Below are 27627 nucleotides of genomic sequence, written 5' to 3'. Positions count from 1 at the left end.
TGTTTGTTTGTTCGTTCGTTGTTTAACGCCGCACTCAGCAATATTCCAGCTACATGACGGTGGTCTGTAAATAATCGAGTGTGGATCAGACGAACCGGTCATTGACATCATGAGCATCGATCCACGCAATTGGGATATGACATCATGCATCAAACCAAGTCAGCGAGTCTGATCAACGGTCCCCGTTAGTCGCCTCTTACATGAGATGCTGAAGACTACTTCTAACCCAAATCTTCTCTGGGTCTTGAATTTGAAGTGAAACTAGCAAATACAATTAAGTACAAACAAGAGCATATCCAAAATGCTTATATATTTCGAGCTTTGATAAACACAACTAGGATTTTTCTTCTATATACGACCATTATGGCGTCTAGTTGTTACTGTGTTGATGACGCCAATATCCCACCTCGTGTACTAAGGGAGATGATAACAAGAAGGGTGAAGACTTAATGAGGACACACAGGAAGAAAACAACGCCAAGAGCCATTAGTCCTTCCGTGTATATATAGTCCAATAATACTCCTGATGCCTCGCAGCGTCTCCCTCGTCAAAACTCCTCACGATCTATGCAATGGCGGGGACCTAAATATAAAACGTCAAAGCCAGACAATAATCAGTCTCCATTATCTGCCGAAACTGACTCAATTGGGCTTAAAAGGCAAAATGTATATTTTGGAGCACTGAAAATATGATGATACCAGGTGTTTGAAATAAACACATCCACGGCCTTCTTTAGGGACTAACCATTAATGTTCGGTGTCAGGTGTGTTGGGGTTTGTGGTTAAGACGGAATGGGTTTTTTTCAGTCTGCGCTTCCCAAAAAGGAGGCGTGAAATAGTTTTTCTGATCCAGATATACATTAGTTTTCAGAATACCCATCACGTCCCATACTCTCCCTTCACAAAAAAAATAATTAACGACACCCTTACATCACACTGGGCGGCCGTTTTAAACGTGAAACAGTAATACCGATTAGATAATTAGGTTTTGCAAGTAAATCTGTCTAATTCTATTATATCTGCAGTCGGTGAGTGAGTGAGTTGTGTTTAACGCCGCTTTGAACAGTATTCAAGTTATATCACGGCGTCTCAGCTTAATGTTACAGGAAAGCCCGAAGTGATGCAGATCTCAGACGTTTACCTATTCTGTTTGTTGCATGACGCCGCAGTTCTCCTGTCATACGATGATACGACGGTGGCCTGTAAACAATAATGAAAGCGCATTTGCTGTTAAGCCCGAAGCGATGCAGATCTCAGACGTTTACCACTTTGATGAAACCCTAGAACACGGATATGGTGCTTACAAACTTACAAACATTTGGGGCGAACAGGGATTCCATCGCACGATCGTTGGTTTCTTGCGTGCCCAAGGGACGCAACTCTGCACAGCGAATTGCGGCGCCTTAGATGACGAGGCCACTCGTGCCCCCTGCAGTGGTGAACGTTTGGCTCATGACAAACATCATTTTATATGAGTGATCTTGTCTTTTGTCATTTCGGAGCACTGGAAGCCTTGTGAAGATGTCTACAAAATTGCTTTCGTGATATCAGCACAAATGATGGCTAGACAAAAGCGAAATCGATTGGCTACATTCCACAAACGAGAAAATGTTCGTGACGAGAACAATACTACAATCAGTAGGCATCTGAAAACATGTCGGGGGGTATTACGGTAGTAAGAATAGTTATTTCTCAAACCACAGTACGCTGTGGCTATGTAAGCAATATTTATGTTGCATAGGGAACAGCATCGTTAATAATTTATTGGACGACTAGACTCGGACTAAATGGCAGTCCCAGCAAGTTTGATGCAAAACAAACCGAACACAATCGTTTCCATAATCATAAGAAATCTCTACTAAAAGCAAATTCTGACAATATCATAAGCATGTGTAAAACAATTTAAAAACACATCAAGCTCATGCTTAGACATAGGCACATAAAAACCTATACAACTAACGTATATGGATAATCGGTAATGTATCATGACAAGTTAATTAGCGTGAGAATACAGACTCCTATATGTAATACACTCTGCAGTGTGTGTGGTAACAGCTGTGCATGTGTAGGGTCTTTGACGTGTAGGCAAATATGTGCATTACACTAAGCTTATATCAGCAACATATATATCTGAACAGATCAATATGTGTAATAGACAATGCTTACATCAGTCACGTGTATTTCTGAAGAGGTCAATATGTGTAATAGACCATGCTTATATCAGTAACACGTATTTCTGAAGAGGTCAATATGTGTAATAGACCATGCTTATATCAGTAACACGTATTTCTGAAGAGGTCAATATGTGTAATAGACCATGCTTATATCAGTAACACGTATTTCTGAACAGGTTAATATATGTAATATACCATGCTTATATCAGTAACATGTATTTTTGAATAGGTTAATATGTGTAATATGCCATGCTCATATCAGTAACATGTATTTCTGAACAGGGCAATATGTGTAATAGACCATGCTTATATCGGTAACATGTATTTCTGAACAGGGCAATATGTGTAATATACCATGCTTATATCAGTAACATGTATTTCTGAACAGGGCAATATGTGTAATAGACCATGCTTATATCTGTAACATGTATTTCTGAACAGGGCAATATGTGTAATATACCATGCTTATATCCGTCACGTGTATTCGTGTGCAGTGCGCCGTTGTACAAAGCGATCTTAGCGCTAAGGTGATCGTAACTCCAATACCTTAACATAGACTTACAACTGTCGAGTGAGTGAGTGAGAGTGCCTTTTTTAAAAGTATTTCAGTTATATCACGGCGTGTCAGTTTAATGTGGGAGGAAAGCCCGAACTGACGCAGGTCTTAGACGTTTACCACTTCGATGAAGGGCGATCGGGTAGCCTAATTTTATAGCGTCACGGGTTCGATTCCCGACATGGGTACAAAGTGTGAAGCCCATTTCTGGTGTCCCCCGGCGTTAAACAATACTCACACACACTTCGGTGAAACCCACGAGCACGGGTGTTGTGCTTACAATCCTAGAAACATAATCGGGGCGAACTGGCATTCGAACCCACAATCATAGGTTTCTGGCGTGCCCAAGAGACGCAACTCAGCACAGCGAACCGCGCCGCCTCAGACGACTTGGCCACCAGTGCCCCCTCTAGACAGTCGAAGGGCTAACGTTGTTTTGTTCAACGGTAAACAGGCAAATATGTATCAAACACCATGGCCGGGGTAGCGTAAACATGTTTTTGGTGGATGATCGAGATGATTGTTTTTCTCCAGCTTTGACGTTTTAAATTTACACTCGTAATTAAATTTCTTGTGTTTTGGGGGTCGATTCCCATTACAAATGCACATCAACCCTATGTTGACAAGTCGGCCGATCACTATAGTATATAATCAATATTATCTTACCTAATGATCGTTTTCAATTATAACACGATACGTATACATGAGTATGGTAACCCGCTGTGCTGTATCTGTGCACCAACCCTACTGTCGGTGACAGGTGTTATCATCAAGCGCGTGGGTAGTTCAATATGTGGAATAAACGCAGGCTGTGCATCTAATAACTCGCATAATTTAACCCATGAATAAAAAGACGAACTGGTGTACGGGGGTTATGTTGGCAGAAAGGTTGACTTCAACCATGCAACATGCCATATGTGCATGGGAGAAACTACAGATGCGTATGCAAGCTATGTTCTTGTTTATATTACTGTTTTAAAGCGTTACAACGATGGCAGTGTATGGTAAAAGTATCTGATTATGGAGGTAGGCATATATTAACCACCAACAGCACTGTGGTGGGACAATTGTTACATCCTATGAAACATTTGGTGTTAATTTCTGGTGTTAATGTACAAAATAATCATAATATTCGGCCCATTTTCATTCAGAGTAGCAAAGCTGTATGGAACTTACACTGGCCAAAGCAACAAGTTCCTTCAGAGAAAAATATTCTGAGCAATTACATACATTAATCAATGTCTGAGACCCATTCCTGGAGTCCCCGGCCATGATATTGCTGGAATATTGCTAAAAGCGGCGTGAAACTGTACTTCCTAACTCACATACATTAATAATTAACCTGCTGTTGTTAGAAGCAATTGGATATGGCAGTCGGTAAATGTTGGTTGAAATCATGGAGGTGATGCCAAACGTTTTGATTTGTGTGTGTAAACATCACTGCTTCATCCGGCACGCAATAACATTTGTCCATGCGAGTGAAGTGCTTACATCAGCAGTCTCGTGTGTCTCTCATGTGCTTACAAGGTACTAACAACATAGATATATAGTTTATCGGTGTCTCGTTCCAGAAAAAAAATCGTAGCGCGGAGGCGATCGTTATTCTTATTATTTAACATTGACTAACGACAGTCTTGGCGCAAAGGTCGCTTGGCACGGGAACCTGGGTCCAAGAAGCGCTCCTAGGGCCGAGACGTTCGTAAATCCCCTACTTTAAGATTGTGCGGGTGAGTATGGTTCTATGCCGCTTATAGAAATATTACAGCAATATCAAGGCTGGGAACACCGATATGGCTTCACACATTGTACCCATGGAGGCAAATCAAAGCCGAGCCTTTTTCGTCACGAGTGAACCCTTTAACTACAAGGCTACCCCACCGCCCAACTTTACGATTGACCACCACGATTGAGTGAGTGAGTATGGTTTTACGCCGCTTTTAGCAATATTCCAGCAATATCACGGCGGGGGACACCAGAAATGGGCTTCACACATTGTACCCATGTCGGGAATCGAACCCGGGTCTTCGGCGTGACGAGCGAACGCTTTAACCACTAGGCTACCCGACCGCCCAACTTTACGATTGACTGCCACGATTGAAGGAAGCCAGATGCGGCATGGGCTGGAGCCGTCTCCATTTTCTTATAATAAACATTACCTTAAAACAAACAAAATATCAAATTTGAAAATTTGTTCGTAAAAGGTTATAAAATAGCGCGTCTGCTTCCAGCGGGTTTTTTTTTCATTCCGAACACACCAGGGACGATAAACCAATGTATTTCGGATTTATTAATTTGAAAATTCCTATTTGAAGCAAGCATTACTTCCTGTCTAGAGGGGGCACTGGTGACCCAGTCGTCTAAGGCGTCGCGATTCTCTGTGCAAAGTTGCGTCCGTTGGGCACGCCAAAAACCTATGATTGTGGGTTCGAATCCCTGTTCGCCCCGATTATTGTTTCTAGGTTTGTCAGCACCATACCCGTGCTCGTGGGTTTCACCGAATTGGTAAACGTCTGAGAACTGCATCACTTCGGGCTTTCCTCCCACATTAAGCTGACACGCTGGAATGCTGTTAAAAGCGGCGTTAAAACCCAACTCACTTACTCACTTACTCCTGTCTAGATGGGGGCACGGGTGACTCAGTAGTCAAAGGTGCCGCGTCGATATGCAGGGTTGTGTCCCTTGGACAAATCAGAAACCTATGATCGTTTGTTCGAATCTGGTTCGCCCCGAATATGTGTCTAGGTTTGTCAGCACCATACCTGTGTTCGTGGGTTTCACCAAGGTGGTAAACGTCTGAGACCTGAACATTTCGGGCTTAATAGCAAATGCGCTATCATGTCAGTGGATTGTCAACACTCGCCGTCGCATCCCCGTGTGACAGGAGTACCGCTGTGCGATGTTAGGCAACAAAGAACCACTTACTCTTTCCTGCAACTTGAGTGAGTTGCGTATGCTACCGATAGATCAGGATCCTTAACATTCTTGCCAACACCCGGGGACATAACTAATTTTCAGTAATCCATCCATATCATTTTTACCGCTACTCTTATATTTACTACATGGAGACCCGTGAAGATCCGGGGTGGAATAATTCTTCAGGAACCCATGCTTGCCCTAAAAGGCGACTATATGCTTGTCGTAAAAGGCGACTTACGGGATCGGGTGGTCAGGCTCGCTGACTTGGTCCCCATTGCGTGGACCGATGCTCATGATGTCAATGACTGGATTGTCTGGTCCAGACTATTTACAGACCGCCGTCATATAGCTGGAATATTGATGAGTGCGGCGTTAAACAACAAACAAACAAAACAAATTACTGCATGGATTGTTGCAGTTTACAACACATTCTTCCCATAAGGAAAATATGTCCTACAATGTGAAAGAAATACATTTCTAAACAGGTGATCTACATGAAATAATCTCAAAATTAATCTTAATGATTTCCACTCCACTTCCCCAGACACAGCCCTATGAGACTACCTGACTGGCGTGCTTCAGTAATTACCCACCATCCTTAACTACGGCAGACACGATGTCACGGTCTCCAACAACCTGCAATGCTTACTAACGAAACTATGTTTTGACAAGACAAGTTTTGTCTGAAAACGAGCTTTTGTTTGAAATACATATTCCCTGCATGTTATGTCACAATGAATGGGCACGTAATGCTTCCGCTAATTGTAGTCTCCTTTGGGAATGAACCAATCAATGACTTCATCTGTTTTCAGAAACTTCAGTCATGTGCAAAACCTCTAGGTGTGATGACATTAGGGCTCTCTTGAAATGATAGCCATGTTCAGAAAGCATGCTCTGCATAGGCGCAACAATATCGACTTGTGACGGTTCATGGTGTGAAGGAATGTGACGGTAACATGGGAATGTACGGACGAATGTTAACTCACAATATAAGAAGGTGACGGCTACATGAGGCCATACAGACGAATGTGTTTCAATGATTTTTACTTCAAACCTTCAATTTTTAGAAGAGAAAAAAGATATTTAGTTCAACAGGAGGAAACATCTCTGAACACAAACGGGTCAATATTCACTCTATGGGTATACGTAAGGTCGTATGTTTTGCTCGTTCAACCAGTTGAGTACGGATCTGCCAGTAATTGGTCTCTACCCAGGAATTGTCGGGAGCTGTTAATGTGGCAGTTTGGGTATTTATTCCTTAGATGTACCATCGAAAATAGTTGTCTTGTTGACGTGACGTCCAACGTGGACGACCGACGCGTGGCAAGTCATAAGTGTGACGCTGTTGCAGATAACGTCTCAAAGAGACGATATGGCGATTCGATAAACATAAAAATGTCTGGCAGCTGTGTCTGGCGCCATTCTTGTTTGCAGCATACCCGTGGCACGTAAGCGTTATTTACGTTTTATTTTAAGTTTCAATAAGATATTCACAATAACAACACGTTTGTGAGTCTCATGCTCCCAACAAACACGCAAACATCCAAATTGTGCGCCATGCATTCACATGCACATCCAAATTCTGTATCGCAACCTTTAAGTCGAGGAGATTCATCACGGTCGTGTATTGAAAGATGCATTATCTAATTTTAGAATAAAATCACTTTGATTTTTTCGTTAGTATGCTTTGTACACGTTAACAGTCTGTATTTGAGCGAGCTGTGGGATTCACGTGGTTCGCCGGTTGTACTCAGACTCATTAACACTATAGTTTCGTTACTACATCATGGTTTGCCGTAATTAATACAGATAATTCAAATATATTAAACCAATCCTCAAATACTGGTGCAGTTGAAGCAGCGTTTCCACGGTCGTCAGGAGCAAAACGGCTCGCTGCGGCCATCTAAAAGTCAGATATTTGTAAACGAAGTCCACTCGGGCTCCAGCGTCTATAATGTTAATGTTACATGTGCTGTAGAGGGAGTGAATCCCAGTAATGAATAAGTCATGTCGACTGTCGTGTGGCATCACTTTGATCAACGGGTCACGCACAGAACCACAGCTGGCCGCTATCTGAGTCTTCATCTAATGACTTGCCCCGCTTGTATCTTGAGCGTGCTATATGGCTGAAATAATGCCGATGCGACATTAAATTTTAAGTCACCCAGTCTTCAGCGTGCTCTAATCTCACTGCGGAATGGATTATTTTCAAAGATGGCGGGCCTGCCGCCATATTGGATAATACTTCTGTTACGATTGGTACGCTTTCATTTGAGAGGGAGAGAGATTCATTTCTTTATTTTTATTATTTATATACTTTATTTTTTCATATCACAGTGTAACAAGAGGGTGGCTGTACAGTACACGGGAGAAGCGCGGGCGTAGATACATGCCATTAATCAGATGTTTCAGCAAAGGTATGGTTTTTTTATGAAAACATCAATTACTCATTGCAATGCTGAACGTTAGTTCTGTAATTGAGATGCATAACGTTAATTATTGAGCATGTACACCTGTCCGCACTGCTATCGCCCACGGATTATTCCCAACCTGGCGACAGATGGCAGCAGGGGATATGCAGCACCATTGGCAGCAGAAAGTCTCGGGCGTGTTTCATTGCAACATAAGCACACTGACTACACAGAAAAGGATAGTGTTCAAATAGAACGGACAGACTGGGGTACTCGCTTGCCATACAGAAACAACTTCTGCAGAAGTATAAAAAATATCTTCCTGATGCCTTTTTGGAAACCGATTCGAAGTAATATTACCGCGAAATGTTTACAGCCATGGGCTCTTACATCAACTCACTTTTCTTTAAGGCGATTATTTTCTTTCTCAACCGTTGCCAGGAGACATCTCTAAGTAGACGGAGAATGAAACCATTAGCTGTGATACGCCACCCGATCAAGTTTGGCCGTCTCTCACCACAGACATAGGTTACTGGAGAATAATCTTCGGGAGTTGAGGGGGTGGGGGATATCTAACAATAGTCAGAAGCTGCATATGTTACTTCAATATAGGATGGTGGATCCGTATTCCTTGAGAAACTATTTATGAATAATTTAATCACGACAAACAGTGACTCATATTATGAACAACGACCCGGCGTAAGAAAACAGTTTACTAAATGATAGTGTAGTTAGCCGATCAATTGAATAGATGCGTCCGACAAACATAGATTGTAATCCGGAATCAATAAATGGCCTATGAGTAACTGAAAACGACAGAGAGCGTAAGCGCATTTTCCAAGATTGTTTTTTTTTGTCAATCTCATTACAGGGATATAAATGTTTCACACTAATAATCCAATAATATATTTCAATCCAATAATATTCATTATGTTTACTACACTCAAACATTGGTATTTTTTAGAAATATGGATATTGATTAATAACGTTTTCCACTTAACAATTGATACCGCTTAAATTTTAAACAGGATGTAATTCAACGGGGATCAAATGATGAAGAAAATGCGGAATGGGCACTTACTCATATTTTGCACATCACCGACATCACGTTAATTAGAATACAAACTGAATAGATTTCATCCAATGTAACTTTTTGATCAAATTCGCATCTTCATTAAAAACTCTTGCGTTAGCGGGTGAGCTGGGTTTCCCACCGTTTAGAACGGTATTTTAGTTACACGAGTATAAAATCGTCATCCTCGAATTTTCCAGTATGTTAAATATCTATTCTATTATGATAAAACCCCAGGATCCATTCGCTACAATAATACAATAAGCCCGATTCGAAAGACATGAAGCAAAACTAGTCCTCCAATCAATTTACTCATGAGCTTGTGACGTCACTTCAGAAACAAATTACTGTAGCGGATAGGTCAAGGGTCATAATAATGGAATGGAGAAATAACACCTGGCTGATCGAAGATGCAACAGCGAATTCTTACACTGTAGGGAGAACGTTAAAGTGAGGTAGGTCGTCCTCAAACCACGTTGGTGAAATCCCTGAGCGTATGCTTGGTGCCGACAGACCAAGGGTCATAATCTGGGCGAACACAAATTTAGCTGATCCTGGCATAGCTAAGGGACACGACTCTGCATAACGAGATGCGCCTCTCATGATATTTGGCAACCCGAGATAATCAAAGATAATCATTGAAAATAACAAGAGAACGTGACGCACAAGTGAAATGCCATATATAAACACTACGACGTAGCTACAAGACTCCTTCTGATAGACATCAATCTGAAAACGTCACTCGATCGATAACGTATTGTGAAATAGCAAAACGGTTCCGTGCATCTGATTCTGCTTAATCGAGTTAGTATCTACACTTCCTTCGTCTATAAATCTTCAGGTTGGTATTTTAGGTACTCCAGTCGCATGACATCTTGGTTTTAAGAAAATCGACCTTTATAACAACATCGAAATTGGGGAACACCGCCATTATACACGATAGGTTCATGTTACATACCACTTCCGCCTTCTTATGACGGAGGAAAATGGGCATTTCCAATAGGAATATCACAGTGTCATTTGCCGTGTCATTAGTCAATCGCCCAGTCATTTTCTGCGTTGTCCAATCCAATACATATATTGGGTGTGCAAACCTGAAATCTAGTCGACAACTAAAGAGAGATGAAATGGTCTCGTGTAATGCATATGTCTGAGAATCTGAGAATACATGTATTCTGGAGTCTTCCTATGATTTATGAGGAAACGGGAAGAATGTAACTATGGCATGGCACCAACAGCGCTGCTGCAACCGGGGCCATCGCGTCTACCGTTTACCATAATGGCACCACGCCGGTGGTTTAAGGACATTATGGAAGACGCGTGCCCAGATCGGCTAACGTTTAATCCATACAATAACCGAAATGATTATGATATCAAGTAGATTAAACATATATCAGTTACAAGTGACGTGTGAATGAAGTCTTTGCTTGCGTTAGCAATACCCTAGTTTATCCATTATTACTTCCATCTTGACACTAACACTGCCCTTCGGGAAGTCCTGTCTACCATCTTGACGGCCAACATTTGTGTTTGTGAAACCATATCTGCAATTGTATACATCATCTTGACACTAACACTGCCCTTCGTCAAAACATATCTATCGCTGTAGCCATCATCTTGACACTAACACTGTGCCTCGTCAAAACATATCTACTGCTGTATACATCATCTTGACACTAACACTGTGCTTCGTCAAAACATATCTACTGCTGTATACATCATCTTGACACAATACTGTTCTTCGTCAAAACATATCTACTGCTGTAGACATCCTCCTGACACAGCACTGTCCTTCGTCAAAACATATCTATCGCTGTAGCCATCATCTTGACACTAACACTGTCCTTCGTCAAAACATATCTATCGCTGTATACATCATCTTGACACTAACACTGCCCTTCGTCAAAACATATCTACTGCTGTATACATCATCTTGACACTAACACTGTCCATCGTCAAAACATATCTACTGCTGTATACATCATCTTGACACTAACACTGTCCATCGTCAAAACATATCTATCGCTGTAGCCATCATCTTGACACTAACACTGTTCTTCGTCAAAACATATCTACTGCTGTATACATTATCTTGACACCAACACTGCCCTTCGTCAAAACATATCTATCGCTGTAGCCATCATCTTGACACTAACACTGCCCTCCGTCAAAACATATCTATCGCTGTAGTCATCATCTTGACACTAACACTGTCCATCGTCAAGACATATCTACTGCTGTATACATCATCTTGACACTAGCACTGTCCATCGTCAAAACATATCTACTGCTGTAGCCATCATCTTGACACTAACACTGTCCATCGTCAAAACATATCTACTGCTGTAGCCATCATCTTGACACTAACACTGTCCTTCGTCAAAACATATCTACCTCTGTATACATCATCTTGACACTAACACTGCTCTCCGTCAAAACATATCTACTGCTGTATACATCATCTTGACACTAACACTGTCCATCGTCAAAACATATCTACTGCTGTATACATCATCTTGACACTAACACTGTCCATCGTCAAAACATATCTATCGCTGTAGCCATCATCTTGACACTAACACTGTCCTTCGTCAAAACATATCTACTGTTGTATACATTATCTTGACACCAACACTGCCCTTTGTCAAAACATATCTATCGCTGTAGCCATCATCTTGACACTAACACTGCCCTCCGTCAAAACATATCTATCGCTGTAGCCATCATCTTGACACTAACACTGTCCATCGTCAAGACATATCTACTGCTGTATACATCATCTTGACACTAACACTGTCCATCGTCAAAACATATCTACTGCTGTATACATTATCTTGACACTAACACTGTCCATCGTCAAAACATATCTACTGCTGTAGCCATCATCTTGACACTAACACTGCCCTTCGTCAAAACATATCTACTGCTGTATACATTATCTTGACACTAACACTGCCCTTCGTCAAAACATATCTACTGCTGTATACATTATCTTAACACCAACACTGCCCTTCGTCAAAACATATCTATCGCTGTAGACATCATCTTGACACTAACACTGTCCTTCGTCAAAACATATCTACTGCTGTATACATCATCTTGACACTAACACTGTACTTTATCAAAACATATCTATCGCTGTAGTCATCATCTTGACACTAACACTGCTCTCCGTCAAAACATATCTACTGCTGTATACATCATCTTGACACTAACACTGTCCATCGTCAAAACATATCTACTGCTGTATACATCATCTTGACACTAACACTGTCCATCGTCAAAACATATCTATCGCTGTAGCCATCATCTTGACACTAACACTGTCCTTCGTCAAAACATATCTACTGTTGTATACATTATCTTGACACCAACACTGTCCTTTGTCAAAACATATCTATCGCTGTAGCCATCATCTTGACACTAACACTGCCCTCCGTCAAAACATATCTATCGCTGTAGCCATCATCTTGACACTAACACTGTCCATCGTCAAGACATATCTACTGCTGTATACATCATCTTGACACTAACACTGTCCATCGTCAAAACATATCTACTGCTGTAGCCATCATCTTGACACTAACACTGCCCTTCGTCAAAACAAATCTACTGCTGTATACATTATCTTGACACTAACACTGCCCTTCGTCAAAACATATCTACTGCTGTATACATTATCTTAACACCAACACTGCCCTTCGTCAAAACATATCTACTGCTGTATACATTATCTTAACACCAACACTGCCCTTCGTCAAAACATATCTATCGCTGTAGACATCATCTTGACACTAACACTGTCCTTCGTCAAAACATATCTACTGCTGTATACATCATCTTGACACTAACACTGTACTTTATCAAAACATATCTATCGCTGTAGTCATCATCTTGACACTAACACTGCCCTTCGACAAAACATATCTATCGCTGTAGCCATCATCTTGACACTAACACTGCCCTCCGTCAAAACATATCTATCGCTGTAGCCATCATCTTGACACTAACACTGCCCTCCGTCAAAACATATCTATCGCTGTAGCCATCATCTTGACACTAACACTGTCCATCGTCAAGACATATCTACTGCTGTATACATCATCTTGACACTAACACTGTCCATCGTCAAAACATATCTACTGCTGTATACATCATCTTGACACTAACACTGTCCATCGTCAAAACATATCTACTGCTGTGGCAATCATCTTGACACTAACACTGCCCTTCGTCAAAACATATCTACTGCTGTATACATTATCTTAACACCAACACTGCCCTCCGTCAAAACATATCTACTGCTGTATACATTATCTTAACACCAACACTGCCCTTCGTCAAAACATATCTATCGCTGTAGACATCATCTTGACACTAACACTGTCCTTCGTCAAAACATATCTACTGCTGTATACATCATCTTGACACTTACACTGCCCTCCGTCAAAACATATCTATCGCTGTAGACATCATCTTGACACTAACACTGTACTTTATCAAAACATATATATCGCTGTAGTCATCATCTTGACACTAACACTGTCCTTCGACAAAACATATCTATCGCTGTATACATCATCTTGACACTAACACTGTTCTTCGTCAAAACATATCTACTGCTGTATACATCATCTTGACACTAACACTGTCCATCGTCAAAACATATCTACTGCTGTAGCCATCATCTTGACACTAACACTGTCCTTCGTCAAAACATATCTACCTCTGTATACATCATCTTGACACTAACACTGCTCTCCGTCAAAACATATCTACTGCTGTAGCCATCATCTTGACACTAACACTGTCCTTCGTCAAAACATATCTACTGCTGTAGCCATCATCTTGACACTAACACTGTCCTTCGTAAAAACATATCTATCGCTGTAGCCATCATCTTGACACTAACACTGTCCTTCGTCAAAACATATCTACTGCTGTAGCCATCATCTTGACACTAACACTGCCCTCCGTCAAAACATATCTACTGCTGTATACATCATCTGGACACCAACACTGTCTACTGGTAAAGTCAGATCCACAGACTCCGTGAAGATCCGGGTTAGAATTGGACCTCACCAACCAATGCTTGTAAGAGGCGACTGACGGGATCAAGTGGTCAGACTTGCTGATTTAGTTAATGCATGTCATCTTATCCCAAGGCGTAGATCGATGCGCACGGTGTATTATACTGGATTGTCTGGTTCAGACCTGATTATTTACAAACCGCCATCATGTAGCTGGACTACTGCTGAGTGTGACGTTAAACATCAAACAAATCATATATCTACCGCTGTGTGCATCATCTTGACGCTAACTCTGACCTTGATAAAGTCATATCTACCGCTGTGTGCATCATCTTGACGCTAACTCTGACCTTGATAATGTCATATCTACCGCTGTGTGCATCATCTTGACGCTAACACTGACCTTGATAAAGTCATATCTACCGATGTGTGCATCATCTTGACGCTAACACTGACCTTGATAAAGTCATAACTACCGCTTTAATTATATTTACCTCAACACTGACGTTCATGAAATGAACTGCTTCACGTTACAACTTGTCGAAAACATTGACCATTTTGAAGTTATATCTTGCGAAAGGCGAAAAGACAATGCTGATGTCTCTCAAAAAATGTTTTCCAAATTTGTCTCATTTAGTTGTGGTCAATGTCAGGCAGCTACTGTCGATCCTGACCACAACATAATCTAAGCCTGCGATATTCTCGATCGCTTCTAATCCATTCCACGACCCCCTTTCAACTGCAGCGATCAACTACCACAAGCCTCTTACACTAGCGTTCGTTAAAACCACCAATAGCTCTTATTTGAAACAAACATGCCCTGTATGACCTATAACACAACAGAGGGGGAGGGGGGGGGGGGGGTGCTTGTGGTTAAAGCGTTCGATCGTCACGCCGAAGGCTCGTGGTCGATTCCCCCATATGGTACAGTGTGTCAATCAATGAACGTTATATGCACATTCATGTAAAGCACTATGGAGAGAGAGATACATATTCTACTAAATCAATGTATCAATGTAGATATGTGAAGCCCATTTCAGGTGTCCCCATCAACAGCGGCGTAAAATCATACTCAGTCATTGACTCACTATAACAGAAAAGTAGCTACTGTGTCTACAGGTTCTACTACACCAAATCAGTACCAGTTTGGAGAGTGCGGTTTTCGTAGTGAGCCTTCAGTGCAGATCAAGAGATATCTGCAGGCTGTGATTGGAGGATATTCTGTAAGATTTTTATGTCTTTCAAATGTACATCCATCCAGTTATTAAAACTGACCATGTTTTTCTATATTTAGTACTGTCTTTTTCAACATGATGACTTATGCTGAATGTGACCACAGCTATTTTCAAGTAGGTGGCATTTGGTGCGAAACTGGGGGTGGTGTGTTTAGCTTCCGGTACTCGGAAAAGGAGCTGGCTAAGCTAGTCATTTTTATTTTTTTTATTGCTGCTCTAAGGCCAAACTGTGCACACACGTACAGGTAATAGCTGTTGAATGCTTAGTTATTTTAAAAAAAATCATAACGTTACTATAGAAGTCTATGGGAAAACATTTGGTTGTGTGTAACCTGTAGGGTGAGTGCACATTTCAGTAATTCATACTTTACATGCTTTTCTGTTTATATTTCACCATGGATACACCATGGAGGCAAATTTAAAAATAATGACAGTGAAGTTGGGGACATTTTGAGTTGAATGGAGCATTTGGATGGGCTGGAAATGAATGTTGCTTCGTATTGTGGTCGAACTCAGCACGAACCCCCCAGGGTACCTCTGTCCAACAAACCCTCCTCCTGCCTTCTGAATTTGTTGAAACTGATGAATTTGACAACAAATTAGGATAAAGTCACCACTGCCACAACAATTTCTGCCTTGTGTCAATCGCTTGCCAGTCAAGTTACGCGATGCCGTTATCTTGAATATGAAGCATGTACACTGCTGACAGCAGAATATGTCAAACATCCCCTTATTTATAGTAAACAATGTAGCATACCAATATGTCTTTCTGTTAGGTGCTCTTGTGTGAATGAATGATGCTATTTTTCTATTAAGTTTCTTAAAACAGACTTATTTTTCACTCATATAACTTTCAAATAATTATTTTGTCCCCTCAGGAACTGACTCCTGGCTGTTATACCCAAACTGGTTTGCCATTTGATATTGTCTGAACACTTTTTTTCAGCTTTTCACATGCCTGATGTTGACTGGGGAGGTATATGTGCACTCATGCAGAAGAAGTAGGAGTTTCGACATCGAATTTGGCATTTGGAGAAGCTGATCCGAAGTCCGGTGTTGGCAGTGTGTGATCGACAACCCTTGTTTTGCCTTGCTGCGCTTTATTACCTTGCAGAAGTTGTGGAACTTGGACATGTAGGTACAGTAAGTACATTTAAGAACTCCAGTCCACTTGAGGCCCCTCTGTTGCTCACTATCAAGTGCCATAATAAGATGACCCTCATGCACTAGACATTTCTGACAGTGCTCCCTTAATGCCTCACTGTGCAGTTTTTTAGTTTGCAAACATGAAGTAAGGGCTATACACCAGTCCCAGAACCTACTTAGATGAAAATAATATCCACTGGCTCTTTTGGAATGTAACATTATGGTTCTGAAATCATCTGTAAAGAATGTGATAGTGTTCGACAAAATTAAATTATCTCCCCTGTTTAGTAAAATGCATTGTATCTTTCATTCCCCTATAAACCCATAAATTATTGGAGAGAAACACTATTTTAAGCTGGTATTGCATGACACTGTTAATTGTGAATAGAAAGAATTACATTTATGTCAGAATAAGCTGTACATTTTCAAAATTATATGGAATTTTAACTTTGTTTCATTGAAACTGGCAAATAACTGAAATAAGCAAGTTTAGCCACCTTGAAACATTAAACAGTAAGAATGTTTGATGTCCTGTGAGTATTTTAAAGTCTTAACTAAATAAATCAATAGAGTTAAGTGTAATTTCCTTCCATGCTGTGGTTTCAAAAAGCTTTTTACTACTTGAGGGTCCATTTCAATTTCTCGGCTTTAATAGGCGGTATGGTTGACTGGTCAGTGTTTGAGATTGCTGTTAACAATGCACCCCTTTATTTCCTATTTTCTGGTAAAGTTCATTATCCAGCCTTACATATATGATGACTTTAAAGCTGCTTAATGTGTCCCTTGCTTATTGTTGGCCTGAATTCCATGCTCTCTGTCCAATTTTGAGATTTTTTTTCTGATTCCTTTCCATGTGTACTTATGTCATCAGCCTATATCATAGAGGATTATACTTTTGATTTTTGGAGTATATGAAAGCACAAACATTTGTGATAGCCCCTCCATAGATGATTTACCAAATGCTGACAGCCATTTGAGTGTTTAATTATATAAACAATGGATGGTGTAAGTTCGAGCAATCTCAAACAATATCAATCGCATCATGTCATGAGTGTCAAAACCATATTCCATGAATGTAGCAGACTCTGCTATGTTCTGATGATGTCAGCAAAGGAAGGCAAACAACAGACCACTACTCAATTTTAAATATGTATTGTAACTGGTTTTGAGGTTTAAAGATTTGTTCAATATTTTTAGTCGAAAAAATAATTTAGGGTGATATGATCTATGCAGCCTCAATCATTTATAGAATTGACCCCTGACCACCATCTTTTATGAAATATAAATGAACGTCCATGGCCAGTGCATGAAGGTAAAAACTTCTTTATTAATACAGAAATACCTTTTGTAAAACATTGATGAAGTGTACATCATTAAACTCTCACAACTCTTTCTGTGCATCAAAACTATGTATTCTGGTGCCATATAGACATGCTGGATAGGAACAAGTAGTGAAGTTTAATCCAATTTCAATTTTTTTTCTGAGAAGCTACATATATATACAACATATAAATCACAGATTTGACAAGTGCAAATATATTCTGATTTGTCTACAGGTTCTACTACACCAAATCAGTACCAGTTTGGAGAGTGCGGTTTTCGTAGTGAGCCTTCAGTGCAGATCAAGAGATATCTGCAGGCTGTGATTGGAGGATATTCTGTAAGATTTTTATGTCTTTCAAATGTACATCCATCCAGTTATTAAAACTGACCATGTTTTTCTATATTTAGTACTGTCTTTTTCAACATGATGACTTATGCTGAATGTGACCACAGCTATTTTCAAGTAGGTGGCATTTGGTGCGAAACTGGGGGTGGTGTGTTTAGCTTCCGGTACTCGGAAAAGGAGCTGGCTAAGCTAGTCATTTTTATTTTTTTTATTGCTGCTCTAAGGCCAAACTGTGCACACACGTACAGGTAATAGCTGTTGAATGCTTAGTTATTTTTAAAAAAATCATAACGTTACTATAGAAGTCTATGGGAAAACATTTGGTTGTGTGTAACCTTTAGGCGTTATAAATGTGGTTTTAGATTCGTTGGGGTCATGTCGACTTCAAAGGATGAAGTTCACGGACATACAATAGTCAACACATATAACTCTTAAAACACGTAACGTTTATCAACATTGTAAATAAATATCTCATCCTCGTGTACTTAAACAGCGAATTGTCTTTATTGCACTTTGGTATATAGCGACTTCAAGAAAAATGGACGAACTCTTGACCTTATGACATGAAGATCCGGGTTAGAATAGGTCTTCAGCACCAAGTCTTGCCGTAAAGGGCGATTATGCTTCTGGTAAGAGGCGACTAACGGGATCGGGTAGTCAGTCTCACTGACTTGGTTAATGCATGCAATTGTTATTCCAAGTGCTTCGACCGATGCTTATGATGTCAATCACTGCGTTGTCTGGTTCAGACTCGATTATTTACAGACCGCCGTCATATAGCTGGAATATTACGGCGTTAAACAACAAACAAATTATACTGCCATGCTTTGGGCCATTCAAGACAAACACTGGCACGTCCTACCATATACCCATGTTAGTCCGGCGCCGTTAAATCTGCATTCCGACAGATAACGTTTGAAACCGTGTGTACAAAAATATATATTAACTTTACTCTGTCACCAGATTTCGTTAACCTTGAATTACATCAATACGGACGAGTCCATTGGGAACGACAACGTCGGCTTGAAAGGGGTTTTGCTGTACGTGAAACGGACGGACTTTAAATAGCAGTCCTAACGTCAATTTCGAAATACAATCACCACCGATAAAACCCTGAGGGACTCTGACAGTGAAATTTCTTTGATTTGATTGTCAAATATGGGAACCAAATCAATACTTTCTTGCACATCACATGTGCATGAAACAAAGAGAACTGACACCAGCGAGACCTCCACGTGACTCAGATACTTCGGTACCAATAACCGCCGAACCGCACTTGCCGGTGCCCTAGAGAATCCAAAGGCGATATGGATGATTCCAGCTTGTACTTCGTTGGACTGTTTCAACCCTGACGGCAGTGTAGTCAGCTTTACGACGACCCCAATTAGCCCAGGCCAGCATATACCACAGGTCAATACAACGAACATGAAACAGACTGAACCATGTAGCCAACCATCAACCTTGAGCCTTGCGAGTTGGCCGTCATTGAAAATAGGGTAACGTTTACTCAGTGTTGGGTTGACCTTGGACATTTACCATGCCATTTATTTGACAAAAAGCTTGATTAAGCAATCATTTCCGTCAATGGAGCTGGTATTAGAAATATTTCCAGTCAATAATTACCTAATCACAAAATATTTTAGAACAATATTCAAAGAAAACCCTGTGGAAACTCCGACAGGATAGAGCACATCAAGAGACAAAATGGTCGTGGCACTACATACATGACCCTCCCTTCATCAGAAGATTCATGATGGTCTTAGGTCGGGAGACAGACATGATTACAGCAAACCACGCATTAGCGAGCCATCATTGCCTGATGACATGTATACTGTCTGTGTACCTTGCTGGTGTTGCGTGTTGACGTACAATAAACACGAAAAAATCACAAAACTACCATTGTACTGATGGAAAGCATGTGAAGGAATACCTCTTGAGAATTAGCATTGTTAATGTAAATATATACGAGTATGATCATCCTTAACGGTTTATATATATAACATGGTATATAACGTATGTATTTCATCAGCCGTCGACATGTGTTTTGTATGTGAATTGCATTGTAAACACTGGGAGGAGAACGGCACTCTGTGGCCATACCACACATTGTGTGTTTTAATCAAGGTACGACTGTTACATATATTCTAAATCGCGAATAAACATAATATCTGATAAGAAAACAATTGTTCATTTCACAATGGCGTTCACTACATCTGCATAATGAAAATGTTTGCAGATGTTACCACAACAAGTATTGACAACTGGTGTACATTTCAAACAATTTTCGATAGCAAGTTTGTTTATTGTTTAACGCCGCACTCTTCCAATGGCAATATGACGGCGGTCTGTAAATAATCTGGACAAGACAACCCAGTGATTGATGTCATGAGCATTGATACACGCAATTGGGATCGATGGCATGCATCAACCAAGTCAGCGAGCCTGACCACCCGATCCAGTTAGTCGCCTCTTACGACAAGCATAGTCGCTTTTTACGGCAACATGGGTTCCTGAAGACCTATTCTACCCCGGATTTTCACGGGTCTCGATAGGAAGTGTACTCATCTGGACAATTACTGGTAATAGAACAAAAAGAAGGTGATGATGGTTTGACATATGTTAGGGTGTTTGACAAGAGTCGGGTATAATATATATAGGTAGTGAAGAGATTGACAGTCATGGCACATCTGTTTCTGATCTTCTGGGTACAGGGTTGAATATGGCATGGGTGTAGGGTGTAGGTGGATGGGAGTTGTAAAACATTTTTGTCACCTACCTGTTCTGTAGAAGTCGATGATAGAGTTAAAAACGGCAGGGTGTCGGTCAAAGAAATATTCCTCCTTCCCGCCACCCAACAGGTGGTTTTCTGCCAGACGTGACAGGCGCGTGTTGGGCACGTTCTGCAGGGTTGACGCGTGCGTTTCGTGCCGCACGCCCCCCACGTTGAGAACAATCTCCTCGTCATCAGTCAACGACTGTCTGCGGACTTTAAGAGGGGTGTTCCCGCCATCGTCCTCGTCCACTATGAAACGCTGACCATCCTTGCTACCTCGAACATACGCACTCATGATTAAAGTTGCATGGGTAATTATCATAGTTTGCCAAAGGGGCTTTCAACCTCCTCCTCCTCCCCTCTACATCTGTGCGAGCCTCCTGTCATTCTGGAGCAACAGACACGAAACACAATTTGAAGTAGTGTCGTCTGCTTCTGCTAAAGTCGTCTGCTACTGCCATCCAAGCAACGACATTCCATTCATTGACAACGGCTACAAGAAACGCTGTCTTACATCGCTCAACCTCTGTGGTTGCCGCATTTAATAAAACATAACCGATCCCACCACTACGGCCAATGGATTCGCGGGTCACCCCAGGTCATGGATTCTGTGAAGCACAAACTCATGAAATATTCATCCCAGTTTTCAAAGTCCACTTGGTGGCATAAGACAAAGACAAAACTCCGCGTGTCGGTTGCTCAGTATTGTACAGCTTGTCGCTGAATCCTCCGCAGCCTGCCGCCCGACCCTCCGTTTCTAAACACACTACTCTTCGATCGTGGAACTACCGTCTGAGCGGATTGAGACGATCCCGTGTAACATCGCTCCTCGATCAAGCGTAGAGTCCGGTAAAACACTGAAAGTTTCACTAAATCGTCACCATGACTACCGCCCGTTCTTGCAGAAGCACACATCACACTACCATATCCACTACCTCACAGGACCGATTAGAAAAAAACTTATGCTTACGGCCAGGAACGTCTGTGTAGGCTAATTATATCCGAGTCGACATCCACCGGCGGCAGCCTTGTACATGCTGCAGGCGACAAGGGACGCCCTAGCCTTGGTGCTCTTCCTACTTGACGACAGTAGTGTAACATCAAGCCCATTTGGGCTAATATACAGCATGCTTGACGTTTTTCTTAAATGACAGTGTGTTAGGGGACATCCTTGGTGTGTCGGGCTGTAGGACACGATGAGCTGGTTGATTAATCTTACTTGATAAGTTCAGGCTCATCAATTTGAGTAATTAACATACTCTAATTGAACAATATTTACAGTTCTTCACATTGTTAGCTGTATTGTCTCGATCTGGGCTAGGGTCTGCGTGACTGATCGGAGTAGAATTTGTCCCAAGCTCCTCATAAATGGACGTAAGAGTAAATTGGGAACACGATTCCAGGTTAGAATTAGTCCCAAGTAACCCATGTTGGTCTCAAGTAACCCATGTTGTGTGAGGGGACCCATATGTCCAAACTCGCTCACTTGATGGTTTGCCAGAACTGAACTTTATTTAACTCGGGTCGCTAGCAGCGGCATTAGACATACAATTCATGTATTGATTATACAAACGTATGTACATGAAAACAGTATTACGATGTCATAAATATCTTTTCCCAGCTGTCGGATCAGGTACAGAACACAGCTGAAAATCTATACAAACATTTATGAGACATTCTTTCCTGGTTTGGACTCTATCATGATTATTTTTCATAACTTGGATACCTTTCTCTGCTATTAAAGAGTAAATTCATTTTATACATGTTCGATTTAGCATAATAAAAGTATGAATGAGATGTTTCCTCTCTTCTTCAAATGAAGGACACATACACAAACAGTGAAATGTATCACCTATGTCATACAACTGGCAGATTGGGCAGATTCTTCCAGAGAATGGTACTTTCCTCCACCTACCTCCATGCCATACGACGTGGATCGTTGCTCATAATAACGATCACCGAACTGTCTGGTCAAGATTCCACTTACATGTCTCTGTCATAAAGATGCATTAACTATTGTTAAATGCGGCGATAACACACACACACACACACACACACACACACACACACACACACACACACACACACACACACACACACACAGATACACTTGACTTAAAATACATGCTGAAATTGTCCTCAGTTTTGTGCAGAAAAAGTTCATTGAATATCGGCAGAGGAAGCGACAACAATGGGATTAATATCGACTAACCTTTCAGCTTTGTCATTATAAATAATGTACCCTAATGCGTTAGGTAACTCTCAGCGTCAGTGTGTTCACATTCCTTTCAAGTATAAATTTAGATGAGTTCTGAATCCCACATCGCAAATGGAACGAAGATTTCAAAACACGCCAAGCAAGCACTTAAACGTTACTTCTTTTAACAAAAGTAAAACATTGTATACATCAGCATATATCTAATTGGAATTAAGGAGCTATATAAATGTTAGTTAAACAGCTTAAAATGGCAGGGACTCGTATACAGAGTAACGTTACCCGCACGGTCTCCAAAATGGCAATATCCCAAGCGATCCGTCCCCTCTCGTTTGCATAGGGACAGAATGTGTCCGCACTACCGCTTCTTGTAATGGGGCTGCCACCCATTGTTATCAATATAATTATATTTTTTCATATTTGCAGGTCGCTTTTTATAAACTGGAACATTGCAAACAGCTTAAAGCAACATTCACTCTCTCCTTATTGTGAGTTAATATGGTTTTACGCCGCTTTCGACAATATTCCAGTAATATCACGGTGGGGTGACACCAGAAATGGGCTTTAAACATGGTACACACGTGAAGAATCGAACCCGGATCTTCGGCGTGACGACCGAGCCCTTTAACCACAAGGCTACTCTGAATAACTTTGCAATAACTGTTTCCACTTTTCACGATGAAGTTTTCCTGATTGATGACTTAATTAGATTTTCAAACGGTACATCCTTGCGTGACGCTTTCACTTTCTGGAGCATATGATTGAATGATTAAGTTAATGTATCCTTCTATTCCGATATGTATTATTGAAAATGAAAGATATTCTACGATGTATCAAATTCCGCATGCTTTTGGTTATGTTCAACGTTTGTGTGTATGTAAAATAGACGGACGTGTAGCAATGTTTGTGTGGATGTAGAATAGACGGACGTGTAGCAACGTTTGTGTGTATGTAAAATAGACGGACGTGTAGCAATGTTTGTGTGTATGTAGAATAGACGGACGTGTAGCAATGTTTGTGTGTATGTAGAATAGACGGACGTGTAGCAATGTTTGTGTGGATGTAGAATAGACGGACGTGTAGCAATGTTTGTGTGTATGTAGAATAGACGGACGTGTAGCAATGTTTGTGTGTATGTAGAATAGACGGACGTGTAGCAATGTTTGTGTGGATGTAGAATAGACGGACGTGTAGCAATGTTTGTGTGGATGTAGAATAGACGGACGTGTAGCAATGTTTGTGTGTATGTAGAATAGACGGACGTGTAGCAATGTTTGTGTGTATGTAGAATAGACGGACGTGTAGCAATGTTTGTGTGGATGTAGAATAGACGGACGTGTAGCAATGTTTGTGTGTATGTAGAATAGACGGACGTGTAGCAATGTTTGTGTATATGTAGAATAGACGGACGTGTAGCAATGTTTGTGTGTATGTAGAATAGACGGACGTGTAGCAATGTTTGTGTGTATGTAGAATAGATGGACGTGTAGCAATGTTTGTGTGTATGTAGAATAGACGGACGTGTAGCAATGTTTGTGTGTATGTAGAATAGACGGACGTGTAGCAATGTTTGTGTGTATGTAGAATAGACGGACGTGTAGCAATGTTTGTGTATATGTAGAATAGACGGACGTGTAGCAATGTTTGTGTGTATGTAGAATAGACGGACGTGTAGCAATGTTTGTGTGTATGTAGAATAGACGGACGTGTAGCAATGTTTGTGTGGATGTAGAATAGACGGACGTGTAGCAATGTTTGTGTGTATGTAGAATAGACGGACATGTAGCAATGTTTGTGTGTATGTAGAATAGACGGACGTGTAGCAATGTTTGTGTGGATGTAGAATAGACGGACATGTAGCAATGTTTGTGTGGAAATCGAGTTATAATTGGTACTTGAAAAGTGCTTTCATAACAATCCCGCTTGAACAAAGAACATGTTGACGACATCACAGATGCAGCCACCCTCAGTCAGCGGAAGATGTCGCTTCCCTTTCAAGGTCAGGTTGTCCTTGAGCTGTATCTTATAACTGCCAGATGCGTTTTTCGTATCTGAAGGCCATACTGATTTTCTTACTATATTTACAAATCAATATAATACCTCGAGCCTGACATCGCTCTTACATAATGCAGGCGAGTGGTACGATACTTCTGATTAAGAGCCTTTGAACGTGAGTGGCTTCAAGAACGGATGAGAGAATTATCAATAAGCATCTCTTACAGTGAAAGGACATTTCCTGCAGGGGCACAGTTGTTGTCAATACATGTAATGTGGTTCGTTCAGTGGTTGTAGTTGTTATTGTGTTCCAGGCTGCTTATAGGATTCAGACATACAACATGCGGCTGATTGATATTTCGCTGATGACAGACATTTTAGTGCCTCTTCGCCCACTATTCCACGTTTGGTGAGCCGATGAATACAACCGGCATACCGTAAAACATGACGTATTTATACACGAGATGAATACAGCATGCATACAGTAAAACATCGAGTATTTATACACCAGATGAATACAACATGCATACAGTAAAACATGACGTATTTATACACCAGATGAATACAACATGCATACAGTAAAACAACACGTATTTATACTCCAGATGAATTCAAACGGTATTCAGTAAAACATCACATATTTATACACCAGATTAATACAACCGGCATACAGTAAAACATCACGTATTTATACACCAGATGAATACAACCGGCATACAGTAAAACATCACGTATTTATACACCAGATGAATACAACATGCATACAGTAAAACATCACATATTTATACACAAGACTAATACAACCGGCATACAGTAAAACATCACGTATTTATACACCAGATGAATACAACATGCATACAGTAAAACATCACATATTTATACACCAGATGAATACAACATGCATACAGTAAAACATCACGTATCTATACCCCAGATGAATACAACATGCATACAGTAAAACAACACGTATTTATACTCCAGATGAATACAACTGGTATTCAGTAAAACATCACGTATTTATAAACCAGATGAATACAACATGCATACAGTAAAACATCACATATTTATACACCAGACTAATACAACCGGCATACAGTAAAACATCACGTATTTATACACCAGATGAATACAACATGCATACAGTAAAACATCACGTATCTATACACCAGATGAATACAACAGGCATACAGTAAAACAACACGTATTTATACTCCAGATGAATACAACTGGTATTCAGTAAAACATCACATATTTATACACCAGATCAATACAACATGCATACAGTAAAACATCACGTATTTATACACCAGATGAATACAACCGGCAAACAGTAAAACATCACGTATTTATACACCAGATGAATACAACATGCATACAGTAAAACATCACATATTTATACACCAGATTAATACAACCGGCATACAGTAAAACATCACGTATTTATACACGAGATGAATACAACATGCATACAGTAAAACATCACGTATCTATACCCCAGATGAATACAACCGTTATACAGTAAAACATCATGTATTTATACTCCAGATGAATTCAAACGGTATTCAGTAAAACATCACATATTTATACACCAGATTAATACAACATGCATACAGTAAAACATCACGTATTTATACACCAGATGAATACAACCGGCATACAGTAAAACATCACGTATTTATACACCAGATGAATACAACCGTTATACAGTAAAACATCATGTATTTATACACCAGATGAATACAACCGTTATACAGTAAAACATCACGTATTTATACACCAGATGAATACAACATGCATACAGTAAAACAACACGTATTTATACACCAGATGAATACAACTGGTATTCAGTAAAACATCACATATTTATACACCAGATTAATACAACCGGCATACAGTAAAACATCACGTATTTATACACCAGATGAATACAACCGGCATACAGTAAAACATCACGTATTTATACACCAGATGAATACAACCGGCATACAGTAAAACATCACATATTTATACACCAGATTAATACAACCGGCATACAGTAAAACATCACGTATTTATACACCAGATGAATACAACATGCATACAGTAAAACATCACATATTTATACACCAGATGAATACAACATGCATACAGTAAAACATCACGTATCTATACACCAGATGAATACAACAGGCATACAGTAAAACAACACGTATTTATACTCCAGATGAATACAACTGGTATTCAGTAAAACATCACATATTTATACACCAGATTAATACAAACAGCATACAGTAAAACATCACGTATTTATACACCAGATGAATACAACCGGCATACAGTAAAACATCACGTATTTATACACCAGATGAATACAACCGTTATACAGTAAAACATCATGTATTTATACACCAGATGAATACAACCGTTATACAGTAAAACATCACGTATTTATACACC

General features: G+C 40.4%; 1 protein-coding gene across 1 annotated transcript in view; it reads right to left on the bottom strand.

Moving 5' to 3' along the window:
- LOC139480212 (potassium voltage-gated channel protein Shaw-like) overlaps positions 1-21719 on the bottom strand; it is a 70780-nt gene extending 49061 nt beyond the window's left edge. The window contains exon 1 of the mRNA XM_071263243.1: positions 20985-21719. Coding sequence (XP_071119344.1) covers positions 20985-21303 — 319 coding nt within the window. The 5' untranslated portion in view covers positions 21304-21719. The remainder of the gene's footprint in view (positions 1-20984) is intronic.
- Between the last annotated feature and the right edge of the window lie 5908 nt (positions 21720-27627).

The sequence above is a fragment of the Haliotis cracherodii genome, unplaced genomic scaffold (assembly GCF_022045235.1).
Source record: "Haliotis cracherodii isolate W230 unplaced genomic scaffold, xgHalCrac1.p SCAF_4, whole genome shotgun sequence".
In the NCBI taxonomy this organism is placed as follows: domain Eukaryota; kingdom Metazoa; phylum Mollusca; class Gastropoda; order Lepetellida; family Haliotidae; genus Haliotis; species Haliotis cracherodii.
The sequence above is the reverse complement of the archived record's forward strand: the minus strand, read 5'-3'. Positions and strand labels throughout refer to the sequence as shown.